The following is a 24,169-nucleotide window of genomic DNA, read 5'->3' on the forward strand; positions in this document are numbered from 1 at the left end:
CACCACATCCTCTTTTACCACTGTTTAAAGAATGTATCTTACAGAACAGGTGCGGATGAATTTTGAATAGCTTGAATGGTTTTGTCGTGGTGATTTTTTGAAATAACAGTAAAAAAGTAACCAGTAAATGTCTTTTATTTTTTTAAGTGCAGCTTCTAAACACTTCAAAAAAAAAAAAATGTACACATAGAAGACAAGTCATTCTGAGGAAATATGCATAGTTTCATGACTATACAACACTACATGGATGATAGAAAATTAAAAAACTATCATACATCTGATGTCACTCTGTCCCTCTGTCACTGTGGGTAATGTGTGTGTGTGTGTGTGTGTGTGTGTGTGTGTTTGTGTGTGTGTTAAGTGAATTAGGTGTGAAACTATCAGGGAGCATTTAGTCTCCAGCGCCAACATTTTACAGAACTGTCACTTTCCTGGAGTCTCAGAATTACTCGGTGTCAGGTTCTGTCACGCTGTAAGTCTCGGTTTTCCTGGATGTTTCCTAGTGAGCTCACTTCTCCTTAGGCACTTCACCATAGGCACTTTAATTCCTCTAGTCTGGTTCTGTCTTCACAGTAATTGCACTCCAATTAGAATCGCACAGGTGCTGACAATCCTCTGTCATTAGTCTCCCTATGTATAACTGTCTTTCTCTGTCATCTGTATGGAGTCCTTACCCTATGTGTTTCTTATGCTCTCGTCTCCCGAGACTTCCCCTACCTTCTACTTCCTCCGAGTTCCCGTTTTCATCCGGTTCCCTTTTTGGTTTTGTTTGTCTCTCAAGACTGTTTATTTTGTATTTACCCTTCTGTTTAATAAAACCCATACCTTGCTATTGGATCCTACCCTCTCCTTGTGTTTTCCTAAACCCAACCGTCACAGAAGGACTCCATCCACCAAGGATCCAGCGGTATGTCTGCTGCCACTTTTTCCTCAGCCAGCAAGCGGGAGAAAGGTGGCTTTGAGGGCTCTCGCCTAGTGGTGTTCCGGGGGACTAGAGGAGGTCGCTCCGGAGCAAACAGTGGGGAGGAGGTCCGGCAGCGATCTCCACTGTGGGCTCCCGTCGACCCGGGATTCGGTTGGGGACCGCCAGTTCCCCAGTATGTCCCGAGAGGAGAAGGGAGACACAGATCGGCCGAGCAAGCGCTGTGGTACCAGATGGCCGCCAGTCCGGTGCAGCGGCTCAAGATGGCCGCCAGCCCAGCGCCACAGCACAAGATGGCCGCAAGCCCAGCGCCACAGCACAAGATGGCCGCCAGCCCAGCGCCACAGCACAAGATGGCCGCCAGTTCAGCGCCACAGTACAAGATGGCCGCCAGCCCAGTGCCACAGTACAAGATGGCCGCCAGCTCAGCGCCACAGTACAAGATGGCCGTCAGCCCAGCGCCACAGCACAAGATGGCCGCCAGCCCAACGCCACAGCACAAGATGGTCAATACAACACCTGAGTCTTCAGACAAGGGGCCACCGACTCGCCATCATAGAGGCCGGAGGAGGAGGGCGGTGCCCGACGCTGTTCCCGAGGCGGTGCCCGACGCTGTTCGAGAGGCGGTGCCCGATGCAGTTCCCGAGGCGGTGCCCGATGCTGTTCGAGAGGCGGTGCCCGATGCTGTTCGAGAGGCCGAGGCAGTGCCCGATGCAGTTCCCGAGGCGGTGCCCGATGCAGTTCCCGAGGCGGTGCCCAATTCAGTTCCCGAGGCGGTACTCGATGCTGTTCGAGAGGCCGAGGCGGTGCCCGATGCAGTTCCCAAGGCGGTGCCCGATGCCGAGGCACAGTCCGTTGCCATTCTGGAGGCCGAGGCGGTGCCCGATGCAGTTCCCGATGCAGTTCCCGAGGCGGTGCCCGATGCCGAGGCACAGTCCGTTGCCATTCTGGAGGCCGAGGCGGTGCCCGATGCAGTTCCCGAGGCGGTGCCCGATGCAGTTCCCGAGGCGGTGCCCGATGCCGAGGCACAGTCCGTTGCCATTCTGGAGGCCGAGGCGGTGCCCGATGCAGTTCCCGAGGCGGTGCCCGATGCAGTTCCCGAGGCGGTGCCCGCTGTTGTTTCGGAGGCCAAGGCGGTGACCGAGGCCGTTCCCGATGTGGTGACTGAGGCGGTGCCCGAGACCGTTCCAGAGGCAGTGCCCGAAACAGAGATGTCTCACGTCTCCACAGGCAGTCTTAAGTCAAGTCAGGTGCCCATTGACTGTTCAGAGTTGAGTCAGTTCCCGGTTGACCCTCCGGAGTCGAGTCAGGTGTTCGTGGACCCTCCCGAGTCAGGGTTAGTCACCGTCGACCTTCCAGAGTCAGGGCTAGTCACCGATGACCTTCCAGAGTCAGGGCTAGTCACCGATGGCCTTCCAGAGTCAGGGCTAGTCACCGATGGCCTTCCAGAGTCAGGGCTAGTCACCGATGGCCTTCCAGAGTCAGGGCTAGTCACAGATGGCCTTCCGGAATCAGGGCTAGTCACAGATGGCCTTCCAGAGTCAGGGCTAGTTACCGATGGCCTTCCAGAGTCAGGGCTTATCACTATTGACCTTTCAGAGTTGAGTCAGGTTCCCATGAACTCTCCAGAGACAAGGCTAGTCACCGGTGATCTTCGAGGACTGAGTCAAGTCACCGGTGATCTTCGTCCTCCCATGGGGTTGGCCACAAGAATGTGGTGGTCTTCCGCTCCGCCCTGGGGGACTCTGGCCTTGACTACGAGGACGTGGTGGTCTTCCGCTCCGCCCTGGGGGGGCTTCTGCCTTAAGCACATGGGTGTGATGGCCCTCTGTTCCACCCGGGTGGGCATCACCTAATGTCCTCTACTACCCATGTTTTTGTTTGCATTTGTTTGTCTATTTTCCTCCTTTGGACCTGGCCCTCCGTCCCTCCCCTTTTCCCCTCCGCCGGTCCACCACCCTCCTGGACTCCTTGTTTTGTGTTACACCTTCCTGTCTCTGCCTTTCCATCCCATCTGGTTGTTCCGTCTCTGTTTTTTTTCATTTTACCTGGTTGTCCTGTCTTTGTCTCTCCATTCCACCTGGTTGTTTGTCTCTGTCCATTCTATCTGGTTCTCCTGTCCCTGTTTTCTGACCCTCCGTCCCTCCCCCTAGTCCGCCGCCGCTTCACCTCCCTCCTACCTCTTTTTCTGTTGGGTTTTCCGGGGTTTCAGGTGGAGCATCTGGGAGCTGCTCCGTAGGGGAGGGGGTAATGTCAGGCTGTCAGTCTCTGTTTTCCTGGGTGTTTCCTAGTGAGCTCACTTCTCCTTAGGCACTTCACCATAGGCACTTTAATTCCTCTAGTCTGGTTCTGTCTTCACAGTAATTGCACTCCAATTAGAATCGCACAGGTGCTGACAATCCTCTGTCATTAGTCTCCCTATGTATAGCTGTCTTTCTCTGTCATCTGTATGGAGTCCTTACCCTATGTGTTTCTTATGCTCTTGTCTCCCGAGACTTCCCCTACCTTCTCGTTCCTCCGAGTTCCCGTTTTCATCCGGTTCCCTTTTTGGTTTTGTTTGTCTATCAAGACTGTTTATTTTGTATTTACCCTTCTGTTTAATAAAACCCATACCTTGCTATTGGATCCTACCCTCTCCTTGTGTTTTCCTAAACCCAACCGTCACAGGTTCTGAGAGATCTAAGATTCCAAAAAATGATTTAATTAGAATACCATGAAGTATTGTGAAATACTATATATTAAGACTTTATATATAGGCTTTATGAACAGATTAGAGTGACTCGTGAAGGACCAGCACCACTTCCTCTTGTCCGATGGTTTGAGGAATATATTTTCCTGAATTATTCCTGAAAAAAGATTTAGGAGCTCATTTTTATTCCACCTCCTTTCCTGAAAGTCTGTCTTGCAGAATTGACTAAAAATTAATCTTCACATTAATTCCTAATTATTTTGCAATTATTTTTGTCAGTTCTTCTTGACCTGTTTTTTTTTTCTTCTTCTTTTCTGACCTCATGACCCAGTCAGCATTTTTGTACAATGGTCAAGTCTTAACTTATCCATTTCTGTATTGCATTTGTGTTTGATATTTCGCATGGGTATTTCATAATTTTCGACTTTGAGTTAAAACAGTTTGATTTAAAATCTTTTTTTAGCGCATTTCATCTGTAAAAGAAAACATTCCTAATAATTCTGCACACATCAATATAAGGAGTTTTTCTCTTCCAGCTTTCCTGGACTATTGTATAGCACTCATAAATGATTAAATAAAAAATAATGGTAGTTATGAAGATTGATATGGTTTGGAATTGGTAAAATGTGCTTGGAAAAAAATCACAATAAAACAATGGTTTAATGTTTAAGTTTGGAATATTAACTGACATGAATGAATGCTATATAAATATTGTTCATGTTAACATAATGTTTATAAATGGAATCTTATTGTAAAGTGTTACTAAATATATATATATATATATATATATCAGGGTATCTTCACATTTTTTAACAGCAAATTTAATGACTTTTAAGACCTTTTTAAGTCCTCTAAAGGGAAAATTTAAGACTTTATCTAAACAAAAATACAGGAAAATGTTCAGTCCGACAACACAGATTGATGTGGCGAAGCATTTGTGTGGCACAACTCACCACAGCCACGCTCAAGACAGGTCAAAGGGTCACAAAAACTTTTATACCAAGTGCTGATTGACCTTACAACCCTGACATGGTTGACTATGTTTAAACTATCAGCCTTTAAGGTACTTCAGGTAATTTCTAAATTCTGGCCCCTCATAGCAGTTTGAAAAAGACATGGAAGACAGCCCCAGGACATTACAAAAGCCCATTTCATCATATTTGATCTAAATTATGGTTAAATGTTGCTGCCTAATAGCCTTGAGTTGGGTTTGGGGGTTCTCCCCCAAGAAAATGTTGTTCAGGGTCTGATTAGTGTTTTCTATGTCATTTCAGACACAGATAAATGCAAGCACATACAATAATCTATGCATAGACCTAATGAATGACAGACAATTGTAGGAAAGATCAGGATCAGAAATTTATTGCATGTTCCAGTTGTAGGAGATCCATGACTTTCCAATTTACTGTGGATACATCCATTGACACAGAAAGCATGTTCCTTAAATTAAGTTCCTTGGTGCCCTCCTGAAATTATAAAAAAATAAAATCAAAACAAAGTCCACCTCAAGAATGATAACATTTTCATTCATGTTCACTCAGATTAGATGGTTTGTCTAAAGTAGTGATTCTCAAACTGTGGTCTGGGGACCACTGGAGGTATGCCAGATTACCAAAGAGGTCTGTGAGCAAAAGTCATCAACCAAAAATGACTGACCAATTCACTTCTCATGACTTGTTTTCTAATCATGCACATTATTAGCAGGTGAAGTTAGCCATGGTTTCAGAAGACTAAAATGGCCTGCATTTGTACATGCATTAGGGATGCTCATTAAGCCAAATATGTCAAGTTTTTCTTTTCTTTTTTTTTATTGGCTAAGTGGTCCTTGATTTGAAAGAAAAAAATGTTTGAGAAACAAGTTAAGCCATAATAGTGAATGCCCACGAATTGGGCCTATGTGATAGGGTTCAGTGTCAACGTTGTTAACCTAAAATTGAGAAGCACAAAACAGATATTTGGAGTCTAATTATGAACTGGGCTACATTATTTAATTCAATTAAATTTTACTTTTCACATAAAAAATATGCAAGAAGCATAATGCATATTGAATGCTTTATACAATAAAGTTATTTACAGCACTGCCTTCCATCCATAATGTAGTAGTCCTATGCCTAGATGTCACCCACCCACAACATTTTTTTAACTGATTGGATGGGACAATATATCGATGCATTTTGAATCGAGAAATTATTCTGGATCGATTCCAATTTTTCTGAATGCATCGCGATTCTCTCTCGAATCGATTCTTAGTTTAGTTTTTAACAGCAGATGCCACTGCGTGCTTTAGATGCCTTACACACACCACTTGAACCTACTATAAAATAATAATTAATAAAGTTCGAAAAGGTTGAAGCGAAGTACAAGGGTGTTTGCAGTGGGGCCGGGCGTTTACATTAATCTTGCGTCATAAAAGCAATATATCAATTACATTCTCAGACTCAGCAGAACGCACGAGCGCTCTTCGTCGTGAGCATTTGAGTGTTCGGTTAAAAACTAGCCTAGAGCGCCATCTGCAAAAACTAAGCTCATAATCAATTTGCAACGCATTCAAAAAAAAAATTAAATCAATCCAAGAATTGGGACGCATCGATATTTTTGTCCCAAATATTCATTAGGAAACAAAAACACATTTTAACATATTCAAATCATTTTAAATGTTACTTTTAGAGTCTTACCTTAAAGTGCTCCAGCAAGTCTTCTGCCATTGAGGTGCTCAAAAACTGAGAACCAAGATAGCGAGACCCAGTGTTAATTTTGACACGAAATTTTAATTTAGTTTTAGTCTTAGTCTTTTGACTATAATTCTTTTTAGTTTTAGTCAAGTTTTAGTCATCTGATTTGTTTTAATTTTAGTCTTATTTTAGTCGACTAAAATTGCTTGGTATTTTAGTCGACTAAAATTGCTTGGTATTTTAGTCGACTAAAATAAGACTAAAATCAATAACAGATTTACTAGACAATTTTTTACAGCTGGTATAGGAAACAAACTTAACCAAAATATATAAAACACAAATTCAACTTTATTTCAACACAACTGTGTCTTTATTTCGATTCAAAAGCTTCTATGCAGCAACAAACACTGTCATGATAATGTAAACAATAACTAGCTGCCAATTGACCATCAATAAAAGAAAAATAACGTTAAGTCCAGGACCTTAAAGCTTACAGCTGAGCTGAACAATAAGTGCATACATTTAAAGTAAATATTTAATAAGTTGGCAGCTAGGTGGATAAAAAAGTAACAAGATTTTATAAGGTATTCATTTGTCTAGCAATATTGTATGTTTTAAATACTACAATATTGCTAGATTTGTATGTATAATGATAGGATGTGAACATTCATGTTTCACATGACTAATATAGAAATATTTGTGATATTGTCAACAAGTAGAACATTATAAAATATACTAAACATTAGTATTAATCAAATGTATTTATCATGATATTACGTATTAGTATTGTGCTCGCATCTAATTTGAAGAAGGGGCTATTTTACAGTACTTTTCAGTTCGTAATATTTAATGCTACAACATCTATGCACTGCACTATTCCAATTTTGCTTAGCTCAATAAACAAAAGAACATCGATGTGAAATTACATTTGAGAAAATGTCCGGGTGGCTCGTCTGTAAATGTCTTTTCAAACTGGTTGTGTTCTTGCCACGAATGAGCGCTCCGCGTGCTTTACACTTTGTTTTGTTTTGTTCGTCGTCAAACGTGAAGTGAGCTGTGGACATTTTGTCGCTCTTTTAGACAGTAGGGACTTTAAGCAACAGCTGCGAATGGAACGGCTACAGCGACCGGAAGTTTGCCGTCACACCGCTGTAGCCAAGAACGTAAAAGTCACTAAGCAACGGTAAAACAGAACAGCGCAACGCAGCATTAATTCATTTATTGAGATCCAAAAAATATATAATTTAAAAAAGCAAGAGAAGGATTGCTTTTGGCGTTAAATGACAATCTTTTGTCAGAAGAAGAGTTTTTAATATTGTATGATGTAAATAAGTCTAAAAACATAACATTTATTTACCTAACCTCTCACGTTGTAGCGACTCTGGCAAATCAGCTGTTCTCCCGTAGTAGACCGTTAAATTAGAACGTCAGAAAGTAGCAGTTAAATTCGCGCAGGCGCAATACAACGCCAGAATGGCATTGCCGTTCCACCAGAGGCTGTTGCTTCAAGTCCCTATCACCTCTTCGAATGCCGACTTCCCGGGAGCTCATAAAAACTGAAAACCTTCTATTCACGTCTCAATAAGTCAGGCTCTGATTGGTTCTCTTCTCTCATGCAGTCTGTTCTGTTTTGCCGGTTCTTTTGCTCATTCCTCGCATCTCTCCCATCTGCTGATTTGATTTTCGTCACAGTCTATTTTCGTCTCGTCCTTTATTCGTTGACGATAATGTCAATCAATTTAGTCATAGTTTTAGTCTCCATCAGTGCCTTCTATTTTAGTTTTCGTTTCGTTTTCGTCGGCAAAAATATATTCGTGACGAAAATAATGACGAAAATATTTAGTCAACGAAATTAACACTGGCGAGACCTGACAATCATGGTCTTGTCCACAGCTTTATCGTCTTTGCCCATGCTTGCGATTTCGCAAAATGCCGTGGTGGCGAACCATCAGCGCTACGCGTTCATCAATCACTTACTCGTATGTGACATATGGTATGATGCAGGTTGCACCCACGAAGTGCTGCCCCCAAATGTTGTGCTGGTCAAATTGCGGTTGAAAAAATAAATAAAAATGACGAGTCGGACATGAAATTTAAGACCCCACATGAAATTTAAGACATTCATATGGAAAATTCCAGGATTCAAGACATTTTCAGACCTTAAAAATCGAAAATTGTATTTAAGACATTTCAAGACTTTTTAAGGACCCGCGGGGACCCTGTATATATATATATATATATATATATATATATATATATATATATATATATATATTGTTCTGTGAATGTGATTTTAAAGTCTAGATGATTCGGATTAACCCTTTAACTGCCATATCCTTTAAAACCTCACTGCCAGAGGGATATTGTGAATGCATGTGCCCGCTGGGCACAGTTTACCTGATGCCACCGGGGTGGCAATGGCATTGGTGGCTTGAGCCCGCCATCGCTGCTTGCAGCTATATTTTATTTTATTTTATTATTTTTTTCTCACAGGCTGCGATGCACAACATTTCAGTTATGCAGTGATGCGCAGTGAAATTGTTGCAAAGCAAATTAATTGTAATATTTATTTGATAATAAAAGTAACCTAATAATAATAGGAGGAAAATAACAGGTCTACATTATTTGGAAATGACAAATACTCTTAATAATGACAATATTTAATGATTTTGACAATATCTCTGGCTATAGTCCTTACATGCTTGACCTCTTTCAACACACTTTATCGTCTTATCGCCTTAATCATTATTATTTTAAGCAAGTACAGGAAGTTGCTACTGCCAATACATATGCCTTTATGGTTCTGTAAGTATTTAAAAAATGATGCTGATGCACAAATAGCATATAAAATAAAATAAAGCTTTAATGAGACGATAAACAAATCAGCTAAAATGTTTTTGCTGTTGACAGCATGAAAACGTATGCTTGATATACAACAATGTGCTTGAAAGTATTTGCATTAGGCAGGAGAAAGATGAAATGATACCCCCCATCACACACATACAAAAGCAGAACTCTAGTGCCACATAAATCAGTTAATTCTTAGCACATAGACACTCTTTCACTGTTTCATAGAGATAAAGTTTCAATTGTTGGTGATTTTAATATCCATGTTGACAATGAAAAGACGCAGTGGTATCAGCATTCATAGACATTTGAACTCTATTTATGTTAGAAAACACGTGTCAGGTCCTACTCATTGCAAAAATCATATTCTAGATTTAATACTGTCACATAGAATAGATGTTGATGGTGTTGAAATTATGCAGCCAAGCGATGATATCATAGATCATTATTTAGTCTTGTGTAAACTCATATAGCTAAAACTGTAAATTATACTCCTTTTGCAAGTATGGTAGAACCATCACTTCTACAAAAAAGACTGCTTTGTTACTAATCTTTCCGATTTATCCGATTTATAGAACAACTTGATGATGTAACAGAAACTATGGACACTCTCTTTTCTAGCATTTTAAATACAGTTGCTCCTTTATGCTTGAGGAAGGTTAAGGAAAACAGTCTGACACTGTGGTATAATGAGCAACCTTGCATCCTAAAAAGTGCATCCCAGGGAAATGGAGTGCATCTAGAGGAAAACCAAACTAGTTGCATTTCGTATTGCTTGGTGGGAAAGTACCCTATCTGTAATGAAGGGCATGCCGATCCATTTGCAGCTTTAATAAAGTTATAACACAATCAAACAGCCAGTAATCAATCACCGGCATCAGGAACAACAGAGACAATCCAGAAGAGCAAACTGTAACAGAGCAAGGGTCGAGACAGGCAGCAGACAGGGAATGTGGAATATAATCAAATAGTATGGTCACAAGGGCAGGTTTTCTTTTAGAAGAAAATAAACAAAACCCCAGGTATTTATTCAATACAGTGGCTAAATTAATGAAAAAAAAAAAGCATCAATAGGTGTTGACATTTCCCAACAGCACAGCAGTAATGAACTGCTTTAACTCTAAGATTGATACTATTAGAGACTAAATAACCATGGAGCCGTCAACTTAGAGTCCTGCAACGGGCCTGGTACCCACGGGTACTTGCATAAAAGTGGCTGAAATGGGTGGATTTTGACATTCCTAAAATTCACGGGCGGGGATGCGGGCGGATAATTAACTCCTTGCAGGCGGGTAGTAGTGCGGATGAAAAATATGTGCAATATTTGTATGTCTAAATTACCATTACACATACGCAATAACGATATGACATTTGACCCATCACGTCACCACCACTGCGACAGTGTGACAGTGCTGCGAGAGAGACTTTTCCACAGCTGGATTTGTAATTCAAAAACGGAGAACGCAACTTAAACCTGGGACTGTGGACGATATCCTTTTCCTGCACAGTAGCCTTAAGGGAAAGACAATACATAGTTTGTGAGCAACTGGCTCAGATTGTATTTTTTCTTGTTCTTTTTTTTTTCATTAATATGTCTATTTGTGTATAGTTATCAGGTTCCATAGCCTATTTAGATGCCGATGGTAGGCTACTTGAAAGGTCGCTCTCCTGGACCGACAACACCGCAGCACTGGCCAAGAAAGCATAGCAGCATCTCAACTTCCTCCGCAAACTGAAAAGGGTCAGAGCCATGGCCCCTCATCATATTCACCTTCTACATGGCACTATCGAGAGCATCCTGACGAGCTGCATCAATGTGTGGTATGGAGTTTGCAACGCGTCCTGCCGGTAGACCCTTCAACGCATAATGAGAGCAGCGGAGAAGATCATTTGTGTCTCCCTCCCCTCCCTCCAGGACACTTATGGAACCCATCTCACCCGTAAAGCCCTCTGCATCGCAGGTGATCCCATTCACCCGTCACACAGCTTTTTCAGCCTGCTGCCATCAGGGAGGAGACTGCTAGTCTCCAGGCCATGACCAACAGGCTGAAGGACAGTTTCATTCATCAGGCTGTCAGGAAGCTGAACACCCTCCCGACATTGCCCCCCTCCCCCCTCTTTTTTTTCCCATGCACCACTGAACTCTTAACCTCAGTCCCCCCAGTTCCCCACTAACACATTGGGACCTGCACTAGGCACTTTGTGCAATTAAATGACCTCATTCATCTACATCTTCTGTCTGAGAATTTTGACAATTTAATATTTCATCAAGCACGGTGAGTAATGGCTTCTCCTGCTATTGTTATTTGCACCTCTTGCCACATGTACAATTTATCTATTTCTGTCGCAGATGAGGGATTCACATGTGATAGATGCAGGGAAATAGTTAGGCTGACAGAGAAGATTTCAGAATTAGAGAAACGCATCCAAACTTTAATTGAGGACAGTAAGAATGTTAGGGCTCTAGATATGGCCTTGGATGCGTCTAGCTCAGGGATTCCTGTACATTATTTGGTTCCGGCAACAGAGCCCCTGCAGCAGGGCAACTGGGTGACAGTGAGGCAGCGTAGTCGTGGGTCAAAACACTGCTCTTCTGTTACAATTAAAACATTAAACAGGTTCTCCCCACTCAGTGATGCACCCACTGAGAAACCTGATGAAAGTGCTCTAGTTACTGGTGATTCTATTGTACGTAACGTGAATATAAAGACACCAGCCACCATAGTCAAACGTTTACCGGGAGCCAGAGCGCCTGACATCTTGGCAAATTTAAAAGTGCTGGCTAATGCTAAACGTAAATACAGAAAGATTGCTATTCATGCCTGTGCTAATGATGTTCGACTTCGCCAGTCGGAGATCACTAAAAATAACATTAAAAAGGTGTGTGGACTTGCAAGCACGATGTCAGACACTGTGATATGCTCTGGTCCCCTCCCTGCTTACCGTGGTGACAAGATGCATAGCAGATTGTCATCACTCAATGGCTGGATGTCTAAGTGGTGCCCACAGAATAACATAGGTATCATAGACAATTGGACAAGCTTTTGGGGCAGACCTGAACTGTTGAAAAGAGATGGTCTTCATCCCTCCTGGGGTGGCGCCACTCTTCTCTCTAGAAATATGGCAAATAGTCTTAGTGTTTATACTTGACTAACTGGGGCCCAGGTCAGGAAGCAGACAGACTGGCTAAACCAACCGTCTGCTAGCTGCCTCCCGTCACAGAGGTCAGCTAATTATTAACACATAGAGACTCTTTCAACTAGATAGATCACACTATAGAGACTGTGTCTGTTCCCCGAACTAGAAAATACAAAAAACGTCCAAACCAAGTTAAGATTAACAATTTAATTGAGGTTCAACAAATAAAAAACAAATTATAAAGCTTGGCTTTTTGAATATAAGATCACTTTCTATGAAAACACTTTTTGTAAATAATATGATCACTGATCATAATCTAGATGTGCTCTGTTTGACAGAAACCTGGCTAAAACCTGATGAAATCATCAGAAGTTATATATCACTTGAAAACATAAAATCTCAAAATTCATCCTTTAAAACCAATTTTAAAATCAGACATTGCATTACCATGTAAATGGCACATCAAAATCATGTTACAAAATGTTTTCAGTCATGAATTCTAAAAATTTAGGTTTGTATCATGCACATTCAAGTCTATCTTTAAAAACATGAGTGACAGTTAACAGGTTAAGTATTTGGAATATATATTTTAATATTTTATTAGGTTCTTTGATAAGGTTACAATACGAAGGTCTAAGTAGCAACGTATCTTCCGTGATGTCCCCGATGCGCAGGTCGGGGTGGGTAAAGAAATTTTACTTTATTTGCGGGCTGGGGCGGGCCAAGTAATTTCATAAAAGCGGGACCCGCGAATTGGAAAAAAAACCAGACCCGCGCATCACTAGGCTGCATGTGCGAGCACAAGTGATACTGTGGCCGCCGGTCCACGACTGGAAGAAAAAGATGACGGTCAAAAAAGCTTCACTGGTTGCACAACTGACAGAATGAGTTACAATATGTCAGATATTGCTGCTAAATTTTATTTGCTTTTTTTTTTTTTTTTTTTACTTGAATGCCATTGCTTAAATTTATATTATTTATCTTTTGACATTTAATCTTCTGAGTTCAGAAACATTGTTTAATATAATCGCTGTTCATATTTTTATTCAAAGTTCAGATTCAAGATAAATTTATTACTCTTATGTTTCTTATGATAACTGAGATAATTCTGCTAAATATTTTCTTTCTTTACCTTGAATGTCATTGCTCTAATTTATTTTTTATATTTAATATTTTGTTCAAATGTTTAACATGCTGTTCATATGTTCATTTATTATTGTGTTATATGATTAAAATGTTGTCCTGATTTTAAAATAAAGCACAGGAATGATATTTGAGAGTGTATTTTCCCCTTTCAGGAAAAGTATCGAAAAAGTATCGAAATCGCAATTCTTGACTAGGTATCGTATCGAAACAATAATTTTGGTATCTTGACAACACTATTCAGCAGTTCATCTCTGGTAAAACCGGTCATGTTTGAGAAACAAGAAAAACTAAAAAAGAACAGCCTGGGCTCCTGAATCACCATGATCCTACACAGGAAAAATTGGTGGTGTCCCTATGATGTCTGCCAAAAGCTGAAATATGCATTTTAAAGTTGTTTAGCTTTGATTTGAAATAAAACAGCGCATCCTTGTGGCGCGGAGGACACAGAAGAGCACACACAGCACAGCGATATGGGTTTGGAATGACATGGGGGTGTTAAGTGATTAATGAAAAAAAAAATCATTTTTGGTTGGAGTATCCCTTTAATTGTGAAACCCAGACACAGGAATTTTAGCAGGTTGTTCTGATCAGGCTTCTTTTACTCAAATAATTTCATACATAAAAACAAATAAAACAGGAAACCCAATAGGCATATGGACCAACAAACAATTTCAGTGTAGACAGAGGGAAACCCTCACACACATCCAACCACACATTTTCTGTATCAGATAATGGTTTCTGGGAAGACGTATAGGTAACATCTTATATATATATATATATATATATATATATATATATATATATATATATATATATATATATATATATATATATATATGGGTTACAACATCATATAACCTAATATTCATTTTTGGTTATTACTATAGGCCTAAACTCCTATACTAGCATATACCCAATTACCGCATAGCTAGTTTAGTTGTCAGGTCTTTTTGTGCAAGCCCTCACACATCATCACAGACACACACAAACACATTACACATTACACCACTATTCCACAGGACACATATGTTAATGAATTATATCCCTGACAAAGCTTTCCTCCACTGATTTAGAAACTATTGTCCCTTGCTCTTTATTTCTGATACACTATATCTAAAAATACTTATAGAAAGAGGAACATTGGCTAGCTGAGACTCCTAAAGTGTGTTTCTTTCTCTGTGTGTGTGTGTATGTGTGTGGCCTCTTGTGCATCTGCACAAGCTTGGCAGAGGTAAAAAATCAATCATTCTAAAGCATTCTATATGAAAGACCCAAATACCGACATGTGGAGACTAACAAAAGGCTATATCCCACCACCAATGACATCAGTCTGTCTGCTGAACCATCCATACTTTTCTGCATCACTAATGGAACAAGGTAGGTCGGAATGGTCACATTGACTTAAACATATATGCAGCTTTGAATCTCACAGACAAAAAACTAAAAAAAATTAATTTGCTGCTATTCTAATTACCCACAACATTAATTTGTGACATCAACAGAGATGTATTTTGCCATTGGAATGGGGTAGAGGCAGCTGCAAGAGCACCCAGAATGCAACTGCATTCCCTCGATACAATGCAGTAATAGCTTCTCACTTTTTCCTCCATCATCTTCTTTTTCCTCTTCTCCTCAAAACATCTGACTGCTGAAAGCCAAGCAAAAACACTAACCCTCTCCACCCTCCCACTCTCCCTCCCTTTTTCTCTCTCTCCCTCATCCGTATTCGAGTCATCACAGACAGAAAAGGAGCCCTTGAGAAACAACTCACCTTAAACATGTTTTCATATTCCTTGGCTGTATCCTTGGAAGTCTACTTGTGTTTTCCTTTGATATTTTCCAATGCATATATTCCTAAAACCTAGAACATGCACAGACTCTCCATTTTATGGTCAGACCGGCTCCTGACCCAAAGACCTGGACTCACTGGCTAGTCGGCTGCCTGCATGCTTCACTGCCTGCCTACTGTTCCCTAGCCTGTGATGTCACAAAGCCTTTGCAGCCTTATTGGCCAAGGGGCTGCATGTTAATTAAATGCAGCTGCCAGGAGAGAGGGGGAGGGGACAGCCAGAAAAACTGGATCTGTTGTTTCACAGACCAGTGGTAGTAAGGTAGGGATTTTTTTTCTCCACCCATTTTTATTTAGAGTAAACAACTCAGTAAAATCATCATGATCATGATTTGTTCATTTATATTGGTTTTATTATTTTGTTTTAGGTAGGCATTAGTTAGTCAATTTATTATTATTATTATTATTATTATTATTATTATTATTATTATTATTATTATTATTATTATTATTATTATGGGCACCGCCATGGTAGTGGTGTCAATATGTCAACATTGTAAAAAATATGTGTACAACTATGTAAATATAATGGTATATAATCATGTGGTATTATACATTATATGAAAAACACTATATGTTTCTATAAAACAATAAGCACTAAAATAATAATAATAATAATAATAATAATAATAATAATAATAATAATAATTAGTAACCTGTGTGTGTGTGTGCTCTTGTTTTTGTGACATATCAGGACACAACTTTGTATAATGACATGGGTATGACACATTACAAGGAGAGGGTGACTTATGAGGACATAACCCATGTCCCCATTTTTCAAAAAGCTTCTAAACCATACAGAATGATTTTTTTTTTTTTTTTGAGAAATTAAAAATGCACAAAGTTTCCTGTGAGGATTAGGGTAAAGTGTAGGGTTGGTGTAGGGCCATAGAATATACAGTTTCTACAGTATAAAAACCATTAAACCTATGGGATGTCCCCACTTTTCACAAAAACAAATGTGTGTGTGTGTGTGTGTGTGTGTGTGTGCACTTGCGTGTGTTTGTTTACAGGTTTATATATCCTGGTGGCCGGGGACTTAAACCTGAATACACAGAGACTCATGGGGACTTGTGTCACAGTGGGGACCTAAACTGAAGTCCCCATGTGTGCAAAAGCTTATAAATCATACAGAATGATGATACAGTGTGTACAGTATAAAAAACATTACACCTATGGAGAGTCCCTATAAGGATAGCTGACCAGACTTTGTGTGTCTATGTGTGAACGTCCATTTATATCATGACCAGTTATCTCTTCAGGTCAGTTTACCCACGTTTAATCTGTGGGCACTTATAAAAAACAAAGTGCTAATGCAACTTGCCCTAATTTGCCTATGATGTCATCCTTTTCCCTCTTGCTCACCTTTGATTGGCTGATGGCTGCAGCAGCTGCTGTCTTAAGGTGGAGATGCTGATCTGTGAAGGGAAATTGTGATTGTAACATATTTACATTTAAGTTTAGCATGTGTCCTATTCAATGAAATAAATAGAAAGGTCACATTTGATCTTTTTACTTCTAAATAATGATGGTGATGATAATAATCATTTTAATCTAAAACCATGGATGTGTTAAACCCAACATTAAAAAATAGACAAATTAAATCAGTTAACCACAAAACAGCTTTGACTTACTAAATCTCACAAATGTTGTTATTCAGATTTAATGACAAAATTAAAAACAGCCTAGCCATTCATCAGAATTGTTGAGATTTTGTCCTGTCTATAGTCAATGATATCCTGCTGACATATGCACAGGGCTGGAAAGGTTACTTTTAAAATGTATTTCACTACAGATTACAAAATACAAGCTTTAAAAAGTAATCAGTATCGTATTTTGTTAGATTACTCAGGTTTAGTAACTTAATCTAAATACTTTAGAATACTTTGAAATACTTAAGCTTTGTAACACAAGAGAACATATTAACTGATGTCTTCTTTTTATGCTTTCCGAGATCAACCATAAGATTTGTGTTTTCTTTGCATTTTTCCCGCCACATAATTTTTATGAACAACATTTTTTTTTTTTTTTTTATTTATTTTTTTTTATGTCATTTAAATCTTCCACTCAATATAAATAAAATTCCAATACAATGAATGGGATTCTGTACTGTTTCATTCTGCATTCAAAGCTTCAAAACGAATCCGGACACACCAAACGCATAATAAAAGTAGCCAAAACAACTGGCACAGTTGTCCAAGTTATACAATAGATTTGTTTAATGAACGGACCAAACTTTAAGTGAAAAAGATTTGCAAAAGAATTGCTGAGTCAAAATTGACAGGGCTCGTTTCCCACGGTCACAAGCAATGTCACTTTTGGGAAACAAACCTCAAGGCTAGCATAATTTCAAAATCCCTTGTAGGCCTTCTGGCAGGTATTCTTCAGTTTTTGGTAGCCAAAATGTAATTTAAATAACCTGGAATAAAAATAAAGACAAGACATCGGCTGAACCTTACACTGGACAAATCAGCATGATCAACACAAAACTAGTAGCATGTCTGGATATAATGATTCAATAAACTTATGGTACGACATGAATAATCCTAAATCAAATACTTAAAGAAAGATCTCTATTTATTTATTTATTTATTTATTCATTCATTCATTCATTCTATTTTAAACCAGAGGAAACCATTTGAATTACTAATTTTTACATTTGAAAAAAAAATGCTAAATAATAATTTAGAAAAATTAAGTAAAAATAGAATGGTCCGATTTTGTCTTTGTGAATGAGCCACAGATGTCACTTTCTGACAACACAAGCTACTGGAACAGCAGGTATTTAAAGGCTGCTACCCCTTGAAGACAGTGTGCATGGATCCAATATAATAATGCATATTTCAATCAGGACCACTTCCGTCAAGTATATTTAATGACAATTATAATTGCATACAGTTAGTGTTGGTGGTATAGTTATTGTCACAGGTCGGAGCGGACCACAGGTGTTGCGAGTCACGCCCCTTCCTACTTTCCACCTCGAGGAGGTCCCACGAACACCCCAATGACCAGACACACGAGATAAGTTAAGGGTAATTTTAAAACAACTTTATTTAAATTATTTAAAAAGATAATTTAGGGAAGGAGAAAGGGGAATCTAAAATTGGATTTTCGTCTCTTGACAGCAGGGGACTGGGCCTGAGAGATCTGGAGGTCGTTGGTAAGTGATCACAAGGGGAGGGGGGGGGGGGGGGGGGGCAGGGCTCTCACGTCCTTTCACAGAGCTCCCACCAATCTCCTGACTGATCCTAAGTCCTTCCTTCGCGGCTTGATTTCCCGTGGCGCCCTTCCCTTCTCTTCACCAGCGTCTGGACAGCTCCTCCACTCCAATAGACCTCCTAGGTAAGTACAAGGTAACACACAAGCCCCTGGGGGCACAAGTAAGCAACAGAGGTAAGTAAGCAGCAAGATGACTGGGTCTTTCCCCTAGACGTGCACCGGTGTATTTGAAGTGAGTAACTTTCTACTCGTCGCACAGATAGGTATTGAACAAAGTGACTTACTCTTCACGCTGGACTTACAGAACGTACTCAAGGTCAAGAGCTTCTAGCTTGTGCAGCCGGATCAGTATTCAACAAGTGACTGTATCTTCACGCTGGGCTTACAGGGCGTCTTCAACGTCAAAAGCTCTTAGCTCGTGCAGACAGGTAAGTATTCAACAACTGACTGTATCTTCACGCTGAGCTTACAGGGCGTATTCAAGGTCAATAGCTTTTAGCTCGTACAGACAGGTATGTATTCAACAAGTGACTGTATCTTCACGCTGGGCTTACAGGGCGTATTCAAGGTCAATAGCTTTTAGCTCGTGCAGACGGGTAAGTATTCAACAAGTGACTGTATCTTCACGCTGGGCTTATAAGGCGTATTCAAGATCAATAGCTTTTAGCTCGTGCACGGTAGGTGCTCCAAACTTTGCGGTGTAGCCACAGCCAAATAACATCCGTTCACCCCCACTTTACTTCGGCTCACCCACTCGTCTCGTCCTCCACGATGGGGCCGCTCAACAAGCTGTTAATCACTCCAGCAGATATTAATCATCCATATCCAAGTATGAACAATGATATTTAAACAATCCAATGTACTCACAGTCTTCGTGATACTGATCTTCTCCCGCTCTCTTTCTCAACCAGATATAAACAGAAATATAAGCAATCCAATGTACTCACAGTCTTCGTGATACTGATCTTCTCCCGCTCTCTTTCTCATCCAGATATAAACAGTAATATAAGCAATCCAATGTACTCACAATCTTCGTGATACTGATCTTCTCCCGCTCTCTTTCTCTCCCCAGCTTCTTACAGACACCCGGAAGTGTTATCATCGTTCCACAGTAGCGCTATTTTCCTGCGGGACCTTCATACAACAGACACAGGTGAGTATGGCTTCTTCCCACAAAACTTCCCTTTGGCAGACCTGTTCCAGTAGCCGTATTTAAATCCTCCAATTCGCTTAGCGACTCCACACTTGCTCTCATCTGCTTCACCCTGCTCCAGCGCCCAAAACACTCCGTCTCACTCGTGGCGTTCCTTGGGAAGTAAAAAACACCCCTTCCTGTATCCCCAACGCTCTCCTTATACTCCCAAACTGCCCCGTCTGCAATCGCCACGTTATTGAGCACACCTGGTAAAGATTTCCCTTGATTTAGGGCGTCCGGAGTTTCCAAAAGTGACAAGGGCTTACCCATTTTGGTCTGGGCGGAACTTCTCCTCTCACTTTTGGTTCCGCCCTCAAAGTCAATCCGTGACATCCTCCCCCGCCAATCCGTTCTAGTCCCTAGAACGTCCTTCTCCTGTCCAGTCCCCGTACCTCGCAGGGGGACGTCCCCGGTTCTCTCGTTGGGACCGACGGGGCGGGGACACAGGGTTAACCTGGGCAGGCACATTCGGCCGTTCTCTTGGGACTATAGCCCATCCACTCACCCATCGTGCCACAGGCACAGGCTGCCTCGGAGTCTCCTCCCTGGGTCTAGGATAATTCGGGCAAGGTCGGATCATGTTCCGATGGACTGTACGCTCTGGTCCCGCCTTCCCCTCGGGCCGGATGGTATAAACTGGTTGGCCCGGCCGCTGCTGTACTACTACCACGAAGGGGGCGGCTTCCCATCGGTCACTCAACTTGCCTTTGCCCTGTCGCCGGTTATCCCGCACCAGGACTCTTTCTCCAGGGAGTAAGGGGGCTTCTCTGGCAGTACGATCATATATCCTCTTACTTTTATCTGCAGCCGCCTGTATCCGCTTCGTCACTTGCCCATATGCAAACTGCAGATGTTGGTGGTGACGGTCCACCCACTCCGTCAAGCTCACCTCTTCTCCCCTCGTCGGTAATCCCCAGCATCAGATCCACCGGCAGCCTCACATGCCTGCCAAACATGAGGAAGGTCGGGGCGTACCCCGTAGTACTGTGCACACTGTTATTATATGCTTGGGTCAAAGCAGGTAAAGCACTCACCCAATCTCCTTGTCGCTCCTGGTCCAGAGTACCCAGTAGACCCAGCAGAGTCTGATTGAACCTTTCACACCCCCCATTCCCTTGGGGGTGGTAGGATGTAGTATGGGTCTTGGTGCATCCGTACAAGTTGCACAGCTCCTTCACTACTTGAGACTCGAAGTTGGGCCCTTGGTCGGAGTGTAGAAATTCCGGGCACCCAAAGGGCTGAAAGACAGTCCTCCACAGTGCCATCACGGTGGTTTTTTCAGTTTGATCCAGTGTGGGGATAGCCCAGGAGTACTTAGTAAACAGGTCTGTGACTACCAGAATATTTTGATACTGATCCGCGGGCCTACCCAGGGTCAGGAAGTCCATAGCCACGATGTGCAAGGGGGCTCTAGCCTTTATCGGAACCAACGGGGCCTTATGCTCTCTCCGTGCCTTATACAACATACAACGGGGACATGCTTGAATAAAGGCACTCACCGAAGTCTCCAGACCAGGCCAATAGAAATGTCTGAGTAGCAGAGACACAGTCTTCTCCTGTCCCTGGTGCCCCAACTGATTGTGGTATGCCACGAGTAGCACCTGTACCTGGCCTTCAGGTACTACGACCTGACAGATCTCGTTGCCCATCCCAGGATCATGGATGACCCTGCACAGTACTCCATCGCGTAATCACAGTTTTTCCCATTGTCCCAGCAACTTGCGGCCCGTTCCACCCTGGGCTTGCCTCTCTGCTGGCGTCGGCTCCTGGCCCTGCTCTAGCCAGCGGCTTACAGCCTTCACCTGTTCGTCACCTTGTTGCCGCTCTCTCCAGCGGTCGGGGTCCCAGCCCCAGCTTAACTGCGTCACCTCCTGTTGGCTCCCTGGTGCCTCAACAACACCCACTATGCAACCTCCGTCCTGTGCGGGGCCCGTCTCCGTTACCTCTTCCTCTCGGTTCCGTTCCCCCGGGAGCCGGGACAAGACGTCTGCGTTCACGTGCTCCCTTCCGGGTCGATACTGGAGCTGGTAATCGTAATTCGCCAGTTGGGCCACCCATCGTTGCTCTACGGCTCCCAACTTTGCCGTCTGTAAGTGAACAAGGGGATTGTTGTCAGTAATTACTTGTACCTTCGCTCCCCACAGGTAATCTTTAAACTTCTCACTCAAGGCCCACTTCAAGGCCAACAGCTCAAGTTTGAACGAGCTATAGTTCGCATCGTTCCGCTCTGCGGGATGGAGGCTCCTGCTGGCGTAGGCGATCACTCGCTCTGCTCCTTCTTGTCGCTGGGCCAACACTGCTCCCAAGCCCGAATTACTGGCATCTGTATACAGGACAAAAGGTAAGTTAAAATCTGCATAAGCCAGTATCGGTGCTTGCAATAACTCCTGTTTAAGATGTTGGAAGGCTGCTTCACACTCGGGGTCCCACGTGATGGATGGAGACCCCCGGCCTCGGGGCCGTCCTGTCCCTGCCAGCAGTTGGTTAAGGGGCTTCGCGATTTTGGAGAATCCTTTAATGAAGCGGCGATAGTACCCTACGAACCCCAAAAAGGACCTGACCTATCTCACCGTCTTCGGAGCGCTCCACTCCCGTACCGCTGCTACCTTCTCAGGGTCTACTGCCATACCCGCAGCGCTCACACAATGGCCCAAGAACTTCACTTCTCTCCGCAGCAGATGGCATTTGTCAGGCTGCAGCTTAAGGCCGTATCGTTCCATGGCCTGGAATACCTCCTCAAGGTGCTGTAGATGGGACTCGAAGTCAGGGGAGTAAACTATAACGTCGTCGAGGTATACCAACGTTGACTCCATCAGCCGGCCTCCCAGGCACCTCAGCATAAGCCGCTGGAACGTGGCGGGAGCGTTGCAAAGCCCGAAGGGCATCCGGTCCCACTCAAATAGCCCGAATGGGGTGGTGAAAGCAGTTTTCTCCCGGTCTGTCTCTTCTACTCGCACTTGCCAATAGCCACTCGCCAAATCCAGGGTTGAGTACCAGGCGGATCGGGTTAAACTGGCCAGTGAGTCTTCAATTCGGGGCAGGGGAAAGGCATCCTTCTTCGTGACCTGGTTCAGTTTACGATAATCTACACAGAACCTCCTCCAAGCTCCGTTCTTCTTCTGAACCAGTACAATGGGCGCAGCCCAAGGACTACTGCTTTCCCGAACAATCCCTCAATCCAGCATGCCTTGTAACAAGGTATGGACTTCCGAATGCAGAGTGGGTGGAATAAGGCGGTACCTTTCACGGCTGGGTCCAGCCTCCCTGGTGGGGATCTGATGCCTCACTACATCTGTACATCCGTAGTCCTCGTCGTGTGTTGAAAACACATGCTGCCATCGGGTCAGAAGCTCCTCCAACTTCCGGGTCTGGGCTTCCTGTAGCCCCTCCCCTCTTAAGGACTCATTCCTGAGATGGCCGGGCATTCCCTCCCCCGCCTTCTTTGGGGGTACATCCGACTGAGTCAAGGCAACCTCGATCACGGTGGGGCAGAGCTGTCGAAAACTTACGTCCCTTTCTTCCCGCACTTGATGGGGGCTGACCGTCGTTACTCTGGCTAACCTTTGATGCCGGTGCAGCTGGATTGGGTAAGGACTCTCATCTTCCTCAGCGGACCACCGCCAATCCCCGGGCCACCTCCACATTCTGACAGTCTAGGTGGGGCTCGACTAACACCCAGCCTTCAGGCCCATAATTTTGCTGGGGAACCCTCACCCACACGAGGGCCTCACTCCTCGCAGGTATAGAGAGAGCATATCGGCAGGCCACTCGGCCGGTGTCTTCTCGGTCCATCCGTACCCTCGCCGTCTGAATTCGACGGCAGTCAGCAACAATTCGCCTCCATTCTTGTTGTTCTGCCAGGGGGATCGTCTTCACAGGCCTTGCCTGAAACAATTCTTCCCAGCACTCGGCGATCACATTCATTCCCAGCAGGGCTCGATGAGTCCCCAAGCAGTGATCCTGGACTACCAGAATCCCCTTCTGGGGTACAACGATTCCACGAATCTCTACATCAGCCACAACTTACCCAATGTACGGGATGTCCAGTCCATTTGCCCCCTTTAAGGTCAGCCATGAGGGTTCGCTTCCTTTCATACTCCGTTGGCCAAATACTTCTCGTGACAGGCTTTCAGAAAACAAGGTGACCTGGGATCCAGTGTCCACGAAACAGGGTATTTTAACACCACATACCTTCGCTTCTACCACCGGACTCCGTCCAATCAATCCGTCCTTCGAATCCGTTGTTCGAGATGGGTCTTCTAAAGGGGGCCCGACCACATGACCCACTGTGGCCGGTTGTCCTGAAAACCCCCCATCGAGCCTCTTCGAGGTCCGCACTGTCGGCTGTAATGTCCAGCCTCCCCACAACGGTTACAGATGGGCCGCCCCTGTTCGTCCCATTCAAAGCGTGGGCGAGCCGGCCGACTTGATCGCTTCCCCGGGTACCGGCCGCCATCGGAATACGCTCGCTCTCGAGGGGCTTACCTTACCT

At 43.1% G+C, this 24,169-nt stretch overlaps 1 protein-coding gene and 1 long non-coding RNA gene across 6 annotated transcripts in view; both read right to left on the minus strand.

The window, feature by feature from the left end:
* LOC113084081 (serine/threonine-protein kinase PAK 3) overlaps positions 1 to 15,401 on the minus strand; it is a 302,344-nt gene extending 286,943 nt beyond the window's left edge. For all 5 annotated transcript variants that reach the window (XM_026254774.1, XM_026254769.1, XM_026254770.1 and 2 more), the window contains exon 1: positions 15,186 to 15,401. In XM_026254774.1, the coding sequence (XP_026110559.1) occupies positions 15,186 to 15,194 (9 nt within the window). In that variant the 5' untranslated portion in view covers positions 15,195 to 15,401. The remainder of the gene's footprint in view (positions 1 to 15,185) is intronic.
* Positions 4,946 to 6,354, minus strand: LOC113084268 (uncharacterized). The gene is made up of 2 exons (XR_003283665.1): positions 6,287 to 6,354; positions 4,946 to 5,077 (listed from the first exon to the last, which is right to left on the minus strand). It is a non-coding gene; the product is annotated as an uncharacterized LOC113084268 (long non-coding RNA).
* Positions 15,402 to 24,169: the final 8,768 nt, after the last annotated feature.

Source organism: Carassius auratus, chromosome 5 (genome assembly GCF_003368295.1).
Source record: "Carassius auratus strain Wakin chromosome 5, ASM336829v1, whole genome shotgun sequence".
In the NCBI taxonomy this organism is placed as follows: domain Eukaryota; kingdom Metazoa; phylum Chordata; class Actinopteri; order Cypriniformes; family Cyprinidae; genus Carassius; species Carassius auratus.